This window comes from Bacillus rossius, chromosome 3 (assembly GCF_032445375.1).
Source record: "Bacillus rossius redtenbacheri isolate Brsri chromosome 3, Brsri_v3, whole genome shotgun sequence".
In the NCBI taxonomy this organism is placed as follows: Eukaryota; Metazoa; Arthropoda; class Insecta; order Phasmatodea; family Bacillidae; genus Bacillus; species Bacillus rossius.
In genome coordinates, this window is record NC_086332.1 from 104190682 (window position 1) to 104208069 (window position 17388).

The 17388-nt window shown below is 35.8% G+C and overlaps 1 protein-coding gene across 2 annotated transcripts in view; it reads right to left on the reverse strand.

The window, feature by feature from the left end:
• Positions 1–1221: 1221 nt before the first annotated feature.
• The window catches only part of LOC134531095 (beta-galactosidase-1-like protein 2), a 62598-nt gene continuing 46431 nt past the window's right edge, over positions 1222–17388 (reverse strand). The window contains exons 9-12 of one of the 2 annotated variants that reach the window (XM_063366633.1): positions 16573–16820; positions 12659–12844; positions 5220–5436; positions 1222–1375 (exon numbers count right to left, since the gene is read on the reverse strand). In XM_063366633.1, the coding sequence (XP_063222703.1) occupies positions 1304–1375; positions 5220–5436; positions 12659–12844; positions 16573–16820 (723 nt within the window). In that variant the 3' untranslated portion in view covers positions 1222–1303. Of the gene's footprint in view, positions 1376–5219; positions 5437–12658; positions 12845–16572; positions 16853–17388 lie in introns of those variants that run through there. The other variant, XM_063366634.1, reaches the window with a different exon arrangement.

Sequence of the window (17388 nt, forward strand, 5' to 3'; positions counted from 1 at the left end):
TAAACATGTTGGGTTGGCACTTGCGATTGCTGGTTTTCTGTTAGCATTACATAGTATAGTGTGTATGGATTAACAAAATTATTTCTCTTCTTCTGTTAAACTAACTTTTATGCCCACATTTATACTTATGGATGTAACAGAAGATTTACCCAAATCGCAAAAATCAGGTATCTTGTGTGGTGAACTTGAAAGTTGAATAGCTATTGGGCAATGAAAGCGTTGGGAAGTAAATAAATATAGCTACGCTTAGTAGCGCACAGATATGTGTGGGGATAGCGTGGTACATTGCAATAAATGATATTATTATTAAGTTTTAGTTTAGGTCAATGTCGCATTATTTCAGCAATACTAAAAGTGATTGAATTACATTGGAGTGTGCTTCTTTATCACATGACGTCTGATTTAGTTTTGAGCTGGTAGCTTATATATATATATATATATATATATATATATATATATATATATATATAACTGGTTGTTGAAGAATCTTCTTGTCAAAATGAGTTGAAAACTATACAAAGAATTTAATTTGCATTAATTTAGTTTATAAATACAAATATGATTTATATATATATATAAGCTGGAACACTAATCTACCAAAATACCCATGATGCTGTTTTCCATTGAACTTCTGTTGCTAGGTTCAAATTACAGATACTGTACGAAAACGTATAAATGTAATCTGGCTTCGAAGATCCAGTGTGTAATAGGGCTTTAGTTACCAATTCAACATGAAAAAACTATAACAAAAAAATGGTTTGTTAACAATATGTTTAAATGAAATTTGTTGAATATTCTAATACCATTCCAGAGTAACTTAGTTTAAATTATGTTTCGATCCTATTGATTTAGGTTGTTAGAGGTTTTCTTGAAATAAGCCCAGACAAGTCCAGAGACAGTTCCTTGATACAGGCCGTGGCTGAGTCACTTCCTAATGTCCTTACCTCACTGTTTACGAGACGTTAAACCACAACTTAAACAATTAAAATATCAACTAAAATACACCGAAATAAAAATTTTCTAAGTGTTTGAAGTTTTCATAATTGGTTCTTTAATTATTTAAAAAATATATTTCAAATGCATTTAAAACATAATCCAGAGCATAATCACTTGAATGGATAATCTGATATCTGGGATCCATGATTCTTATGGTTTAAATCCAGTTTCCCCGCAATAAGAATTCTTTTTCAAACGTACAACTACATTAAATGAAGTCTACAGTTTTTTTTACTGTGATAGGAGAAACACTTTATTCCCAAAACAAATATTTTGTTACAATACGACATAGAACTAACACGATGGTTCAGTTGCTTAGTTTTGGCTGGTCTGTAAATGTTAGATGTGGACCTGGTGAGTATAATTCAAAAACGAGGATCTGAAAACATAGACAAACCCTGATATCGGTGAGATGAACATAACTTACAAAAATCTACAAGGAGCAACATTCTTCAAGCCAGAAATATTCGCAAGCAGGGGTGAAAGGAGAACGAGGAAGGATAAAGCATATAACTACTGTAAAACTGTACAAGCTGTTCGTTGTTATGTTTATGTTTAACATACATAACATCGAAAATCTGTGTGTTTATATATATACTCTACAACAATTCTCTTAAAATAATACCGTTAAAACATTTTACCTTTCCAATTTAATATTCTGGAATGCAAGAACAATGGGATGATATTAATGCTGAGTGAGATGTCGGACGATGGTGGAGTGGTTGTCACACACCAACTGGATCCAAGTTCAATTCCCAGGGATCAAACCAGGAGCAGAGGTAGCTGTAATCCAGTGGAGTTTCTCAGAATACACTCGTTTACCCCAACAAAGCGTTTTGTCTCCGGTAACGTTTAGAACTTAATATCGAAGTGATGTTAAAACCTTATTCTTTCAATATATCCTATTAAGTTTGTTCGGCAGGCAGTCAGCGTTTAAAGCCGTAATAGAAGTGATTGTGTTACAAGAGAGAGGTGTAATTAGAGTATAAGGTATTAATTCTATGTTGCCATTATCCGGCCTCAAGATGTTCTATTTCGGTGTAGTCTCGGGGCTTCCACCCCTCGAATGGGACGTCCACAATTTCTGGATGGTTTCAAAAATATATATACAAGCAGATAATTTGTTTTACATCAAAACCTATGTTTGTACAAATCAGTAGCCATAAGAAGTTTCTTGATGATAAGATGAAGACGTGTAGAACCTATGAACCTGAAAGTATATTTTGTTATTGTGTCGAAAAGCTTTAGAAAACAATTGTAAATACTTTAATATCAGAAACCTGTTAATCTAACAATTGTGTTGCATCTCAGTTACGTATACAGTCAAGCACAGGAATACTGATAAATTGCCTTCGTTATATGCAAATTGGCCATGTCGTCGACAATCCAAACAGGAACTTCTAATGAACAAAATTAACTTACTGAAACATTAAAAAGTATTACTAAATGTAAAAAAATATATGTAATGTAAAATTTAACTTTCATGTATAGTAAAACATAGTGAAAAATAAGAAAAATATGTATTAACAATTAATACACATATAAACTAAATATAAAATATTACTTACAGTATTATAATACAGGTCATTTTTATTACTTCGAACCTGAAACCACTAAGAAATAATTTTGGTATAACCAACATATTAAATTAAGAAACAAATATTTCTGTTATCAATTAAACCACTTTTTCGAAGCCTTGCATTTTCACCTGACAAAAACGTTACTTGATCCCTACTAAGCTTGCTGACAATCCAGCGCTTATCCTGGAAGATTTGTATTGTTGCATTCGGGTTGAAGGAGATCGCGAATGGAAAGAGAATGTAACGGAAAATACGCCAGGAAACATAAAATCTGGCTAACAGTCGCTCCACTAAGCGGTTGAATTGATGAGAAATAGATGAAGCCCGGGAAATTAACGGGCCTGAAAACAGACGTGGAATCTATGTAACATCTTTATATCTGACTTCTGTCTGCGTTTTGTTGCATTTGGTTCGCAATTATGTGACATGGCAACATGCGTGCGTGCCTGAATTCGGGCAAGAAATGTTTACAAAACACTTAAATATAACGGTTTTAGAAAACAAAGGGGAAAAAATAACAAAGCTGAATAATTGAACACATAATTTATGGTAACGTCTGGTCTGGGAATGTTGAAAAACTGTCAATGTGAAAAATATGTTATCATCCAGGAGAAGCTAAATGTAGCTCAATATTATAGCAAATAAACAATTAGGGGTTTAGGATTGCTGGTATTAGGACATTCCTGCTTATTACCAAAATTACCTGGTAGCGTGCAGGGTAGCAGGCAAAGTGGTGACTTGATTGGGGATTATTATGGTCGGTTAGTTGATTCAATTACACAATAAACACAAGTCTCAAAAAAATCTTCTCCACTATTAAAAATTTAAAAAAAAATATTTTGCCTCCGCATAAATTCAGCATCTTTCATTAGCAAATCTGATATATCTATAATAATATTATAAAGCTGAAGAGTTTGTTTGTTTGTTTGTTTGTTTGAACGCGCTATTCTCAGGAACCACTGGTCCGATTTGAAAAATTCTTTCAGTGTTGGATAGTACATTTATCGAGGAAGGCTATAGGCTATATTATATTATCAATAACATTAGGAATCCTTACTAAAAGTCCAATTTAGAATCAAATACGTTGGAGGGGGCTATATACAATATGCAGTACACGTACGAAGTGAGTGTTGACAATGCCGCAGGCGCTAGAAGTTTATTTCCTATTGCCTATTAACATTGTTGCCACGCACTAGACGCCTTATTATTCTTAATTTTCCCATACAAGTAAAAAACACCCGTGTGATATTAACAACAAAGCAATAGTACCCTCATAAGAGTTCAATTAGTATTTAAATACTTTTTATCACTTTAAATCGCAAACCTAAACTATTGTTTTTTTTCCTCTCTCTGTGTTTAATTTGTTTTTTTTTTTTTAATCTTTTACTAGAATTATTTTTTTTTTTTTTTTCATTTTTCGGACCATCAATAATTTTCCTCTCCCTTTACAATTCTGACAAGGACTTTTGTATATATATATATGTGTATGTATGTATATATATACATATATATATAAAAAAGCGAAATACCACTCACTGACTCACTCATCACGAGATCTCTAAAACTATACACCCGATTGACTTGAAATTTAGCATAGTTACTCATTTTGTGATGTAGACGCTCACTAAGAACGGATTCTACGTAAATCAGATCCCAAGGGGAGTTTCGGTGGCGTAATATATCAAAATTTCCAGTTTTTGGTAGGAAATCACCATGGCAACGGCTGTTGCTTTGTTGATGCTTCATTCGTCTCTATGGCAACGACTATTTCATTGTTAGTGCAGTCCTCATCACCGTTGAAATTTTGTGGGTACTTTAAATATCAAAAAATGCCTTTTTTTTCAAGTTTATATATTTTACAGATTTGAAACTTCACAGTAATGTTCCTTATGTTACGCAGGATGACATTTTCCGAAAATTAGATCCCATGGGTGGTTAAAACCAGGAAACAGTGGGTACTTTGCATGAGAACAGGATTTTGCATTGTTCATGCCTTCTGCGTCTCCATGGCAACGGGCATCGCGCGGCAGTGGCGTACCCACAAGGAGGGGCAAGTATAATGAGCGGCGCAAGAGTGATCTGCCTGTAGACTGCCGTAGCGAAGTACGGGTACATCAGTTGTACGTTGCGTGCACGAGTCGGGAAACCATCGGTGCTATTCATTTTCTCTGCTGTACATTATACAGCATTGTAATAAATTTTCACTGAATTTTTTTTATTTACCATTCCTGTAAATGGGAGATGTGGCTTCATTTTTTTCCATTAGTATAGCCGTGCGAAGCCGGGTCGGTCAGCTTGTTTACTTATAATCAGACAAATAAGATCCAAAGAATACGCAATGTTCTAACATTTTAAATAAAAAAATATATGACCCACCAAATTTTAAAATTATTCACGATATTGAAAGACAGAAAATCAAATTTAAGAGAAAAATATAAACAATGTAAAGATTTTTGAAATTATACCTTTTAAAATCTGTCATGCTTTTAATAATGATTCATTAAGTCACCACACTATATATGATCAATTAAGTAATTTAAAAATATTTATTTATACAATAATTTTTATAATCGTAATAAAATATCAATTTAGTGAATCATTTTTCAAACACCAAACATAATGCCCTACATGGTATGCAGTTACCTCATTGGCTCCCTTGCGCAGGAGCGGTGCAGGAACGTACAGAGTGTGCGTGGGGCCCACACTGAAGTAGCGGCCAATGTTGAACCCGTTAACAAACACGTTCCCCTTCCCCCAGGCAGACATGTCGACAAAAGTGTCGTGAGGAGTAGAGACGTCGAGGACGGATCGGAACAGGGTCGGGCCTGTTGTCTTCGACACCTTCTGCCAACCTGTCAAACTGAAAACAAACCGAAATGACCAAACATTTTCTACGATACAAAAATAGGATATTGGGCAGTTAGTATAATCATAGTTTTTCCTAGGATAAAGAGTTCTATTGCCTATCTACTTCATATCTCTCCTGTGACAAGCTCAGATTCCGACAGAAAAAACGTGACAAAGACAATCAAATTCTGTGAGTAATTTCAATATTTTTTCAACTATAAATCAAATATCAAATTATTCGCAAACGTTGACGAAAATTAGTAGTATATAAATATCAATCCTGCGCCTAGTGCCGGTGCGTGGTGTTAGCAGCGATTTCCGCTATCTTGAATTGTTACGTCACGGTGGTCATATTGGATTACCTTGAACTTGACCTTTTAACTTTAGTCTTTGACCTTGGCCTTTGATCCTTGACCATTTACTTTGATCTTTGACATTTGACTTTGACCTTGACCTAAAAACTAACCGCCATCTTGGATTTCGCCATCTTGTCTTCGTCTGATAGCGGTTGTCATCTTGGATGATGCTACGGCCGCCATATTGTTTTTTTTCTGTTCCGCTGGAGGCCACCATCTTGGATTTCATCTTTGTTTTTGGTGTTTGTTCCTAGAGAGCATATAGACCAAGCGTCTTCGAACAAAGAGTATATTTTTCGATGATACTCGAAGAACATTTTAAATAGGGCATATCCAATGTCAGGCGATTAGACCAGGCATCACCGATCCCCATGACCAATCATGTCCTAAGTACAGACTTAATTATCCACAATTAAAAAAGGAAGCACAATGGAAGCACAATTAAAAAGGAAGCACATTTGGAAGCACAACAAATGAAGAGGAAGCACATTTTGTAGCACAATAAAAAAAAGCACAATAGGAAGCACAACCAATGAAAACGAAGCACAATTGGAAGAACAATCAACGAAATGAAGCACAATTGGAATCACAATCAAAAATGTTAGCACAATCGTAAACACAATAAAAAAAGAAACCACAAAAATAAAATAAACCACAATTCGATGCAAAATCAACGAAAAGGAAGCACATTAAAAAACGGAGCACAATTGAAACCACATTCGACAAAAAAGAAGCACATTTGGAAGTATATTAAAAATTGAAGCACATTCGGAAGTACAATAAAAAGGAATAAAAGAAGCACATTTGGAAGCACTATAAAAAAAAGAAGTTGTAATACGAGAACTCAGTGTCATTTCTAAATCAGATTACAAGAAATAAAACAATATTTTTTTTGAAATTTAATTTATTTATGTTTTAATACTTATTATACACATGGAAGTAAAACAAGTGATTATTGTATGTAGTCCACTTCCATCAGTTAAGTATGGAGGCTACTTCGTCGATGTGCGAGTAGTTCCACGAACCGATGCCACCAACAGGTTCAGCCGATCGATCAATATGTTAGGATCTTCACATAATAAATTTCTTCTATTACCTTCAATTTCCTTAAATGTCTGTTATTTATAATTTTAAGATCATATTTGTCCCAGTGATCATCGTAAGCTTGATCAGAATAATTAATCACATCGTTTCCATCGATTTGGTCTCAGGGCTTCACTACAGTCTCCGATCTTACCAGATTTAGGTGCTTCATCACAGTCTCTGGTCTTGTCACCAACTTCAAAGTCTCTGTCATCATCATCGTATAAGTCAGCATCTGCACCTGGATTACTATAATAATTCTAAATCTATGACATAGAAGCTTCTACATCGTCTACGAGCTCCTTTTTAAGAGTCTGCCATTTCTAAAAATTACGGAGAATCTACCTGAATTCTTCTTGAATGTATTTACACTTTTCATGGTAATGGTATTTCATTTGTCTTCAGTCTTCCTTAAGTCATCAATGTCCTTCAATTTAAGTTATTTGACGAGATAAGAAGTGCTATGAACATAATCATGTTCAAGTTAAAGAAAATTATTGACGTCATGGCGAACACTCTTCTTTGGAATAGTAGCTCCATAGTTGTCCTCTATCTTGTAAGTGGGCTTTAATTTACATGTTAAGCTGTGTCTTTTCGGTCTCTCTTCGCGTAAACGACTTGTTTCAATGAACGCAACTCATTTTGCGTAGTGGATTTTTAACACAGTCATTCTTCTCGTGTTGTCTATCATTCTTTCTCAAGTAAGATTCCTTGCTGCAGAACTTACCCTGTGTTCTTTTGGTACAGATGCAGGTAATGAACTAGGATCCATCTTATCTTCTGAGACAAATACCAGATGAAAACTAAGTTTTTTTTTTAAATTGAAAAAATTACTTAAATACAATTTGTAATATTTTGTCAGCGAGAGTTAACTTATCTCATACAAGAAACTTGTCGCAAGTAGTTCCGATTCTGGCCAACAGTTGTCACCATATGCTGTGTTGTACAGGCAGTAGCTCTTTCTTGTGGGATGTGGGATGCTCATTCTTTATTTCAATAGAAGGAGGGCTTCTCTTGACATCAAGGAGAAGGAAATTTGCCTTTCAAGATAGCATTTCTCATATGTTTTAAGGCATTGTAATAGACTAAGTCATGATTCATTTTTTTAAGTCCACCTGTTAGTGTTTCTCAGTTGTTTTAAGACAGTTATCATTTGGTAATGAATCTTATTTTTGTCTGAATTCTATGCGATAAAATATTGCAAGAGATGATTTGTAACATAACTTCACTAATTTAACGCAACTATGAATAAAATTGCTTGTCTTGTGGCATCATGATGCCACTGGTATATTTTTCTTGGTGGTTAATGATGGTATGTTAATTCAATGTATTTTTATTTCCCTTGTTTTAATAAAAATCTTTGGCCAGCGATTTTAATTTATTTCATTTTACCTTTAGTATTTTATTTTACCACATTCCTTGCGCTTTAGTTTCCCTAAGGCTGGCAATAGCGCCGGCAAGCACTAAAATATTATAATTTATTAATTGTTTCTAGTGCCCGTGTGCAGCAGTGGCAAGAGAGAGAGACTGGAACTGAAGACGGGTTGCTGTGTCCGGACTATACACATTGGTCTCTACGCGCGGAACTTCGAGTGGTGCGAGTTGAAATGTTTTAGTGGGCGTGCCTCTTATTTCGTTCAAGTGAATTCTGTTAAAACGGTTTTGGAGCTGCACAGTATTTAGGACTTTACAGGTGCACGAGAGTTTATGGTGCCAGCACATCGGCTATTTATGAGGTGGCGCGCGTATTTTCTGCCTATGTACTGGTGATTCAGTTGAGGGTGGGCCAAGTGGACTTCGCCTTGGCTCTACTCACAGGCATGCTAATAAGGATTGTGAAGTGTGAGGGTGTAAGAAGAAGGTGGGCAATGTTGCGGTTCGCTCTATACCACGCTGACAACCCTGGACTAGAAGTAAATGAATCACCACTTAAAAACCTTGCTCCTCCCTTTGCGTCGCAGCTTACCCAAGCGTTTGGCTTTTAGACTTTTATAATGTTCCATCAGTGGCGTCACCTGTGCCGGAATATCTTCAACGTAAAATCGATGAGCCTTGCTGGCCTAACAAGTGACTGCTGTATTATGCGCCCGAGGCGCTGGGAACACAAGCGGAAACCAGTCTGGCAAAGTTTAAGTTCAAGAGTACAGTAAAGAATTAAATTTTAATTATCAGATAAAAAATTATAAAATTAAGGTAAAAGTTTGAATTGTGCCAACAGGTTACTGACTCGCAGCACACCTTATAGCCATGCTACCTCGGAGCCAGTTAACGTCTAGCAGACTTTTAGTCTCGTAGACTTATAGCTTCGTAGCCAGGAAGCCATGTAGTCTTCTAGTCAAAAGTCAATGGAGCTGTTGAAGCCAAAGACAAATGTAGCTTTGATATGTGTAGCTTCGTAGCCAAGTAGGCTTGTAGCCATGTGGCCTCATAGCCAGTTGGGGTCTGGCTGACTTGTAGACTCTTAGACTTATAGCATCGTAGCCAAGAGGCCTTATAGCCATTTAGCCATTTAGCCTTGTAGTTTGTAGCCAAATGTCGATGAAGCAGTTTGAGCCAAGCACAGTTGAAGCCAAAGACAGTTGGAGCAGTACGAGCCTACTGTATATTAGTGATTGTATCCTACTGATAGGATCGCACCTAAAGAATTAAATGTTCGTATAAGTGTATGCCCTTTTTGTTAAATGCGAGTAGTCACGTCTGTAGCATAGTATCCCTGTGGTGTGATCGTATCCCTGATGCGAGGTCTTACCCCTGTGATAAGATTGTATCACACCAAGTTGATTTTTCCTCCAAATGTGCTTCCGTATTATAAATACATGTTCGGTGTGTAAATTGCGTTTCCACTGCATGTCTAGTGTGTGTATTGTGAGTCCATTGCTTGTTCATTGTGTGTCCAGTATGTGTATTGCATATTCAGTGTATGTATTGCATGTCCATTGCGGGTCCAGGTTGTGTACTGTTTGTTCATTATGTGTCCATTGAATAAAATTTGTGAGTCGATTGCATGTACTGTGTTTCCATTGCGTGTCCATTGCATGTCAAGTGTTTGAACTGTGTGTCCATTGTGTGTACTGCATATCCATTGCGTGTTCAGTGTGTGTACTCTGTGACTGTGTCCATTGTGTGTCCAGCGAGTTTTGTGTGTGTCCATTGCATGTATTGTGTGTTATTTTCTTTCGTTGAATGTGTATTTTTTCGTTAAATGTGTGTAGTCAAATCTGTAGTCAACTCTTAATATTTACTGGTCCATACCTCTTGGTCTTGAAAAAACAGTTTTCAGAGATTCTTATTCCTTCAGTAAGCATAAAACATGTTTCGTTGCTCTAATTGCTTGTAACTGATTTATCGATTCCTTAGGTCTGACAGTTTGGAGACTATATTTTGACTGCTTGAAATATATTATATTTGCTATCGACGAAGAAGGCCTTGTGGTTCGGAGAGGTCTGGTCTATACGCCTGACACTGTACATGACCTAGCCTCGTGGTCCTAAGATACTTTGCCTATACGTATATCAATGTACATAAACTGGTTGGAAAGTATTCCATGCAAAAAAATTAGACTTCCATGGTGGGCACAGGAGAACTTATTATTTTGTAGTTTAGGCATCTTTCATTAAGTAGTTTTTCGTAGAGAGAATCAATAATTAACTCGACGAAATGTAATAGGAAATATAATTTAATTTTATTTTAATCTTTAGTTAATCTTATTAGTGGTTGAGAATCGAACCAAGGATAAATATAGATCGAATCAATCATTATTAAAATTAGTGATTTTTGTTATGAATTTTAGGTTTTTCGAATGTTTATGTCAGTATACAAATTTCCAAGATGGCGGCCATTATGTCATCATTGGCTTACTGGAGGCTGGTAATAAAGGAGCTTAAGCTACTTTTAGGATTTTCAAACATGCATTTATTGAAATTTATGTTTTATGTAAAGTTACATTTTTTGCATCGATCAAGTACCGAACCAAGGAAACAAACAGATCGAATAAATTATTATTTCAATAATTTTTGTTAATAATTTTTTTAATTTTTACAGTTAGTAAAGCTTAATTTTAAAGTATTTCAAGATGGTGGCCAAATTTCAAAATGGCAGGCGCCCTGCAAAAATTAAAACTGTATCGTAGCAGGAAAATCTAAACTACTATGGCAGCAAACCCTCTAGCAGATCGTGTACTCAACATGACAATAGCGCTCCTGGTATCGAGTACTGAAAACAAAATGGCGGCAGCACTTTCCAGCAAACGAAGCGTGTTAACTAGCACTTCTAGTTACAAGTACCGAAAATAAATATGGCTGCCTCCAGCAGACGAAAACAAGCTTGCGACTTTGATGGAATAACCAAGATGGCAGCCTCCAGAAGATTAAAACAAGATGGTTGCTTTTATGGCATAATCCAAGATGGTGACCTCAGGCAGAAAAAAAATGTTAGTGTTTGTGATGTCATAATCCTAGATGGCGGACGTCATACAATATGGCGGCCTCCAGCTGACAAAAATAATATGTCCACTATGATGTCATACTGACTAAATGTAATATCTACCTTGGCATTAGTGGTGGGAGGTCAGTTTGTTGGTGGCTTCTGTGAAGGGAGGATCCATCGCCATTTTTTTAATTGAATAATCTCGCTGAGTTCTAACCGAGTACTCTATGATCTGTGTCTTAATTAGAATTTTTTAAATTAAATTATATATAAATTAATTTTTTTTTCTATTTTTTGGATGTAAATGACGGATTTTCTACATGGTGTACAATTTTCAAAATAGCGAAGGTTTTTCATAGTAAAATTTTATTAATTAAAATTTTTCATTAAAATCAGATCAAAATTACGGATTTTCAAAATGGCAACCATAACGATAATTCCAACAGTGATGACACAATTCAAAATAGCGGCCATTGCATCTAAATGGTAAGAACTTCGGCGGTTTATGAAGGTTAGTCATCCGGAATTTAAGCCGCTGGGGAATTTAAGCCGCTTTGTGGAATTTTCGTTTTTTCTAAGGCAAAATTCTGTTGAGGTTCTTCGAATTCCAAATTTGTGAATTTCTTATGCATTTTTTCTCTCTAAAATTGAATATTTATATTTTCTAATTTTTTAAAATTTTTGTTTAGACTTTTTGGCTTAATTTCTTTCCTAAAAGTGGTAATTTTCGTGAATTTTGGGCAAATTTGGGCAAATTTGAGTCATATTTGGACAATTTTGCTACATATTGAAGGTTAATGTCAAATGTCAAGGTCAAAGATCAAGATAATCCATTATGGCCATTGTGATGACACAATCCAAGATTTCGGAAATCAGCTCCAGCGAGACTGTTGTGGCGGTTCATTTACCAGAGTTTTGCAAGTGTTGTCGCTAGCGGGCTACATCGGGCTCACAGGAGAGGTGTAGATCTAGGTCAACGTCAAATTTTATGCATTAGCCACTGTTAAATAATACAATGAGGAAACTTGTAAATAAATGCATATGTAACCTGTATATATTCATTATTTTTATATTTAAAAGTAATCGAGTACTTTAACTGATTTTTATAGGCAATATCAAAATCATTTTTCTATTGATTTTGGCACATGTTTTTAATTAGTTTTTGACACTTGTTAAATATTTAAATTATCTTTTGTAAATGAATTTGTATTTACTATTTTTATTTACATACCCATAAAGACTAGCCGTGTTTGTTTCTACCTGTGTTTCTGTATCTTTTTCTTTAATATAAATCACGCATTAACCTAATCAGTTGCCTTTACGTGCATAAATATCGGCCGCAAGCTTGTTGAAAGCTTTTGTTCAACTCACCTCTTTACCCACTTGGTGTGAAACTGCAGGGCCACTATCTCCCAGTCACGTATTGCCTGCCTGTTGAGCAGCACGTCTCCATCGTACAGACCTTTCTTGCTCAGCCTCCTCCCCATGTTCTCCACCAATATGTCCAGGGTTTTGTTCGTGCCACTGCTCGCTGCGTCCAATGTAAGACTCCCATTGCTGCAGACAAAGACATAATCACACAAACACATACGAAACTCTTGTACATTTAATCGGCGTATAAGATAATAATGTTGCAGCACATATTAAGAGCTTAACGCTTTTACTATCGCTTTGAAAAGGGCCATTTATGTAATGGTTCTTAGGTAGCTGATTCATAGAGTCCACACATCTAGCAGTACTTAAAGGCATTCTCGCAGTGTTTAATGTTCCGTTAAACTATTTTGGTCAAACTGTATTTTTATTTTCTCTATTTTTACTCAAAGACTATTTAAAGAACTAGCGAGATAGTCTCTTAAAAGGGTGTTTTATGCTATCAAAGTTCTAATAGTGATTTTAACGACTAGAGCAAAGTAAAATCGTAAACTAAATTAAGGGATTACCTATGTGTAATAATTTTAATCAAAGTAATAATACACATTTTCTTTCCCTTCCCCCCCCCCCCCCCCCCGTTTTTTCTCAAATAAAATACACAAAGGGTCTCAGCACAAAATAAAATAATTATTACTTAATATTATTACTACAGTAACTGAAGTACAAAAATTTTTACATGTATTCATAGAAAATTTTGGAGGATATATTGTAGATAAATTTATTCAACGCTGACAACTCTGAAGTTTACTACGTCTTTTTGTGATTTCCTATCTACCTGTCCTATTAGGCCTACCATTCTCTTAGATACTGTGCTTTAAATAGTATTACGATATGTATTATTTTGGGTAACTTATTTCGAGAAATTTAAAACCCTGAATGGTAAAACTCAAAAGTAAATAATTTTTTTTGTGTGTGTAAAATTTTTGTATTTTTGAATCTTGTGACCTTGGTTTGGATTCGAAGAGTAGGTTTGAGATATATGACTCGAATTTGAGGTTCGTATTCCAGAAATTTGGGCTTTGACCCTGTTCTAATATTAATACAAGTACAGCTGCTTCAGTCGTGTGTATCTTGTATTGAGTGTAGCCTATTCAGATTGGTTGAAACCATGAAAAATAAAGAATATATCAAGCATGTTCTATATTAAAACTTTTAATTAAAATGGCCACTATACAATCCCAGCAAAGTTGAAAGTCTTTTAATGGCATCGCTAACCGTGAAATTCCATTGCAAAAGCCTAATTTTTAGTAATTTTATTGAAATTTTTAAAGTGAGATAGTGTTCTGTTTTTATTCTCGTGTGTCTGCACTTACAACTTCTGGGTATGACGCTCTGTACTTGTCACACTTTACTTACATTAATAATGTGCTCTCTCTCTCTCTCTCTCTCTCTCTCTCGCTATCCATTACAGCTACCAAATCCTAGATTATTATCCAATAGTGAGCAGGACAAAAGTAATTATATTTTCTTATTTTATACAATATTAAATTTAATCATAAAATACCAACCAAGAATTTGTATTTCATATGTGGATAAGTAATGTTGTGCTACTTCCATTACGTTAGATCTAGTGGCCGCATATATTTTACTAGGAAGTTGTAAGGTTTCTAAGGCGCCCGTTGAAATCTGATGAATAAAACAAACACTGTAATTTAATACACACAAAGTGTTTATAAAAAAATTTATTTATTTTAATATTGTACAAATGAAAACTATTTAATATATATAATTGGAAAGATATATTACTTCGACACATAACAAGCCATGTAGTATTATTTGCCAAAAGTAATTCCACAATACTGACAAAAATTAATTTTTTTAGATAAATAAAAATGTAATCTTTTATTTTAAAATCTGCTACTGATTTAAGTTGATTTTAACATTATAATTATGCAAATATGGCTGTCAATCCAATACAAAATGTGACAAGGCAAAACCAAGCGTTTATAAATACTTGACTAAATAAATATATGTTTTGCCATGAAGTCCGAGGGATAGCTATGAGGTCCCTGGGGGTTGCCAGGGTAGTTATCTCTAAGACGTCACTTCGTGGAAGGGCATGCGGACCTTGCAGGGACTCTAAGCACCAGGACATGACGTGACGAGTGTTCCTCCCAATACGTCCTACAACAGGACCAGCCCCACTCTATGCATCGGGCACGCTACTTATTGATACAGAAAGAGGTTTACCAGTCGACTCTTTAGACGCCAAACACACCTCAGCCTCTGCGTCGTCGATCACGTGGTTGTTCAAAAGATAAGCTGAGTTAAAAACCACTTTTTTAAAATTTTTATTCTCTCGTTCATTATAACTTTACGTTCCATTGCCATTAAAAGAAATGTGTCCAAAAAGCATAAAGCAAGGCATCAAAATACATTTAAGTCCAGGTAACCATGTGGCCTGGACTAACATCACTGGTAGATGATTGAATTAAAAAAAAAATATATAGGGAAGGAAGAAAGAAAATTAAAGAAATAATTAAATAAAGAGATATGAATGGTAACTGCCACGTGGCAAGGTCAATCATGACGAATCTTAGGAGGTTTTTATATTGTAGAGTACATTCTTATTGGCTGTAGTTGGAAAATCTATGTGATTAGTCCAAGAGTCTAGTCTAGAAGTGATCTCGTCAGTAGCAATTCTTAATTTTTAGCTTAGAGGTCAATTGAGATGGTCATATTTCGGATGGTTAGTCACTAAATAGTTTAAGATCATGTAAGTGTCGAGAACTCCACGTCTGTGGCCGGGACACGCTGGTTTAACATTTATTTCAAACTATTTTAACTACAATTCTCAGCCATTGTGTTGTGGAGTTCAATAGTTACCCCAGGATGCGATTAGAGGATTAGTTTTAAAGTAAATTAACATTTAAATCTGCATAGATATTGTTTCAAAATGATTAACCTTTAGATATTTTAAAATTGGTTTTAGAAATGAAACTTTCCTTAGTTGTGAATCTGCATCATGAAAATTTGGGTTTAAGAAACAATAAAACAACGCAACTTGTTTAAATATTTATTATTTTTGCAACAAAACTCACCGATAGAAACGATCAAGAGCAATATGTTGGAATAAAGGAACACTTTTTCAGCACGGAATTTTTTTGTGGCATTTAGTGGTTACTTGTGCGTGCCAGTAATGGATTATTGACTTAGTCAGGCACAGTATGGACTGTTAAAAAAGTTATAAAGATTGATTTCCTAGATTAGTCGTACGCAGTTAAAATGTTTTACACTTAAAATTGTGGCACTGTTGTTTGATTTAGCACCAGTTTACTAATATTCCCTAACCAGTGACTGTCTTGTACTGTGGGTCAGGGGCGCAAATCTGTAGGATTCTTCCACGGTAAACTCAAAGGGGGGTCCACGCGGTCCGATAGTTTTGCACGTGGGGTTAACCGACATGTCATCTCTGGACACTGTGCTTGTATGTTGTATACTGCCCATATTTTGGCCTCAATGCATACAACAAGCAGATAACTTTAAAATATACAGAAAGATTTCCTTAAGACATAGTTTTGACATCAATCCAGTTGCACAGGATCGCTTTTGCAAGTGCATGCAAGTCCCCCTCAGTGAGGGTCTTCTTAATTCCAGGGGGCCGGCCCCCCTCCCCCCACTTCCCTGGCCAACCCCGGGATCCACGCCCATGCTGTGGGTTGTATCACTATATTTATCATCATTGGAGAATTTTTGCACATCATTACACTATAATAAATATCATAGGATATTCGTTTTAAATTCTTTGCAATAGGCTTAAACCAAATATTATTTTCAAGTTTTGAAAAGCCTATTCGCACCACGCACAGCTTGTATGATAAATGTGTTGCACGCAGTAAGGAAACACGACTCACCCCAGCTGCCAACATCCAAACTCGCTGACTTGTCGAAGACTCGTGACGGCCTGAGTCTCGCGGACTCCGTCCACCAACACCACGGCCATGTCGTGCACGTATCCAGTGATCTGGAGCACCGAGCTGCTGGGGACCTCCACACCCTTCCTCCTGTACACGACGAAGCCGTAGCTCTGGCCGCTGCCGCTGTTGATGTCCAGCAGCTCCATGGCGACCACGTTCTCCGCCCGCACTCGGTCCGCGCGGGGCTGCGGCACACAGCCATTGTTGCCAAGTGTCTCTGCAGGAATGTCATTAAAACTAACCAGTCGAGTTGTAACAATTTTATGATGTGAGTAGTGATTTGTTGTTTCTACTTTTTTTCTCAGTTCGTGCCTGTGTTCCGATTTTTAAAAATCGCTTTTCGGATTTAGGTCAACCTTAATACAATTTATAGTCACGGTCCTAATAAACGGTGTGTTTTTTTTGTTTAATACGATTTACTACATCCCCACTGTGCTACTATCCGACCACAAACACGTCACCTAGCCCCTAGGTAGCACGGTGCATTTACGTCACACACTGCGACAACATCCTCTGGCGCAGCAATATCTATTTATACACATTTACGTCTTTTTTCCCTAACTTGTATTTAATTCAGGTACAACAATAATAATAGCTTGAGAAATATGTAAATATTAGTTTATAAGATAATAATAAGATTATAAAAAATAAAGAATGAAAACTAATACGGAATGTGTAATTGCAAGTTATGTTTGTATTATTATGGGCGAAAGATGTAATCACAAAAAACATGGGTCTGTTTAAAGGAGTTTT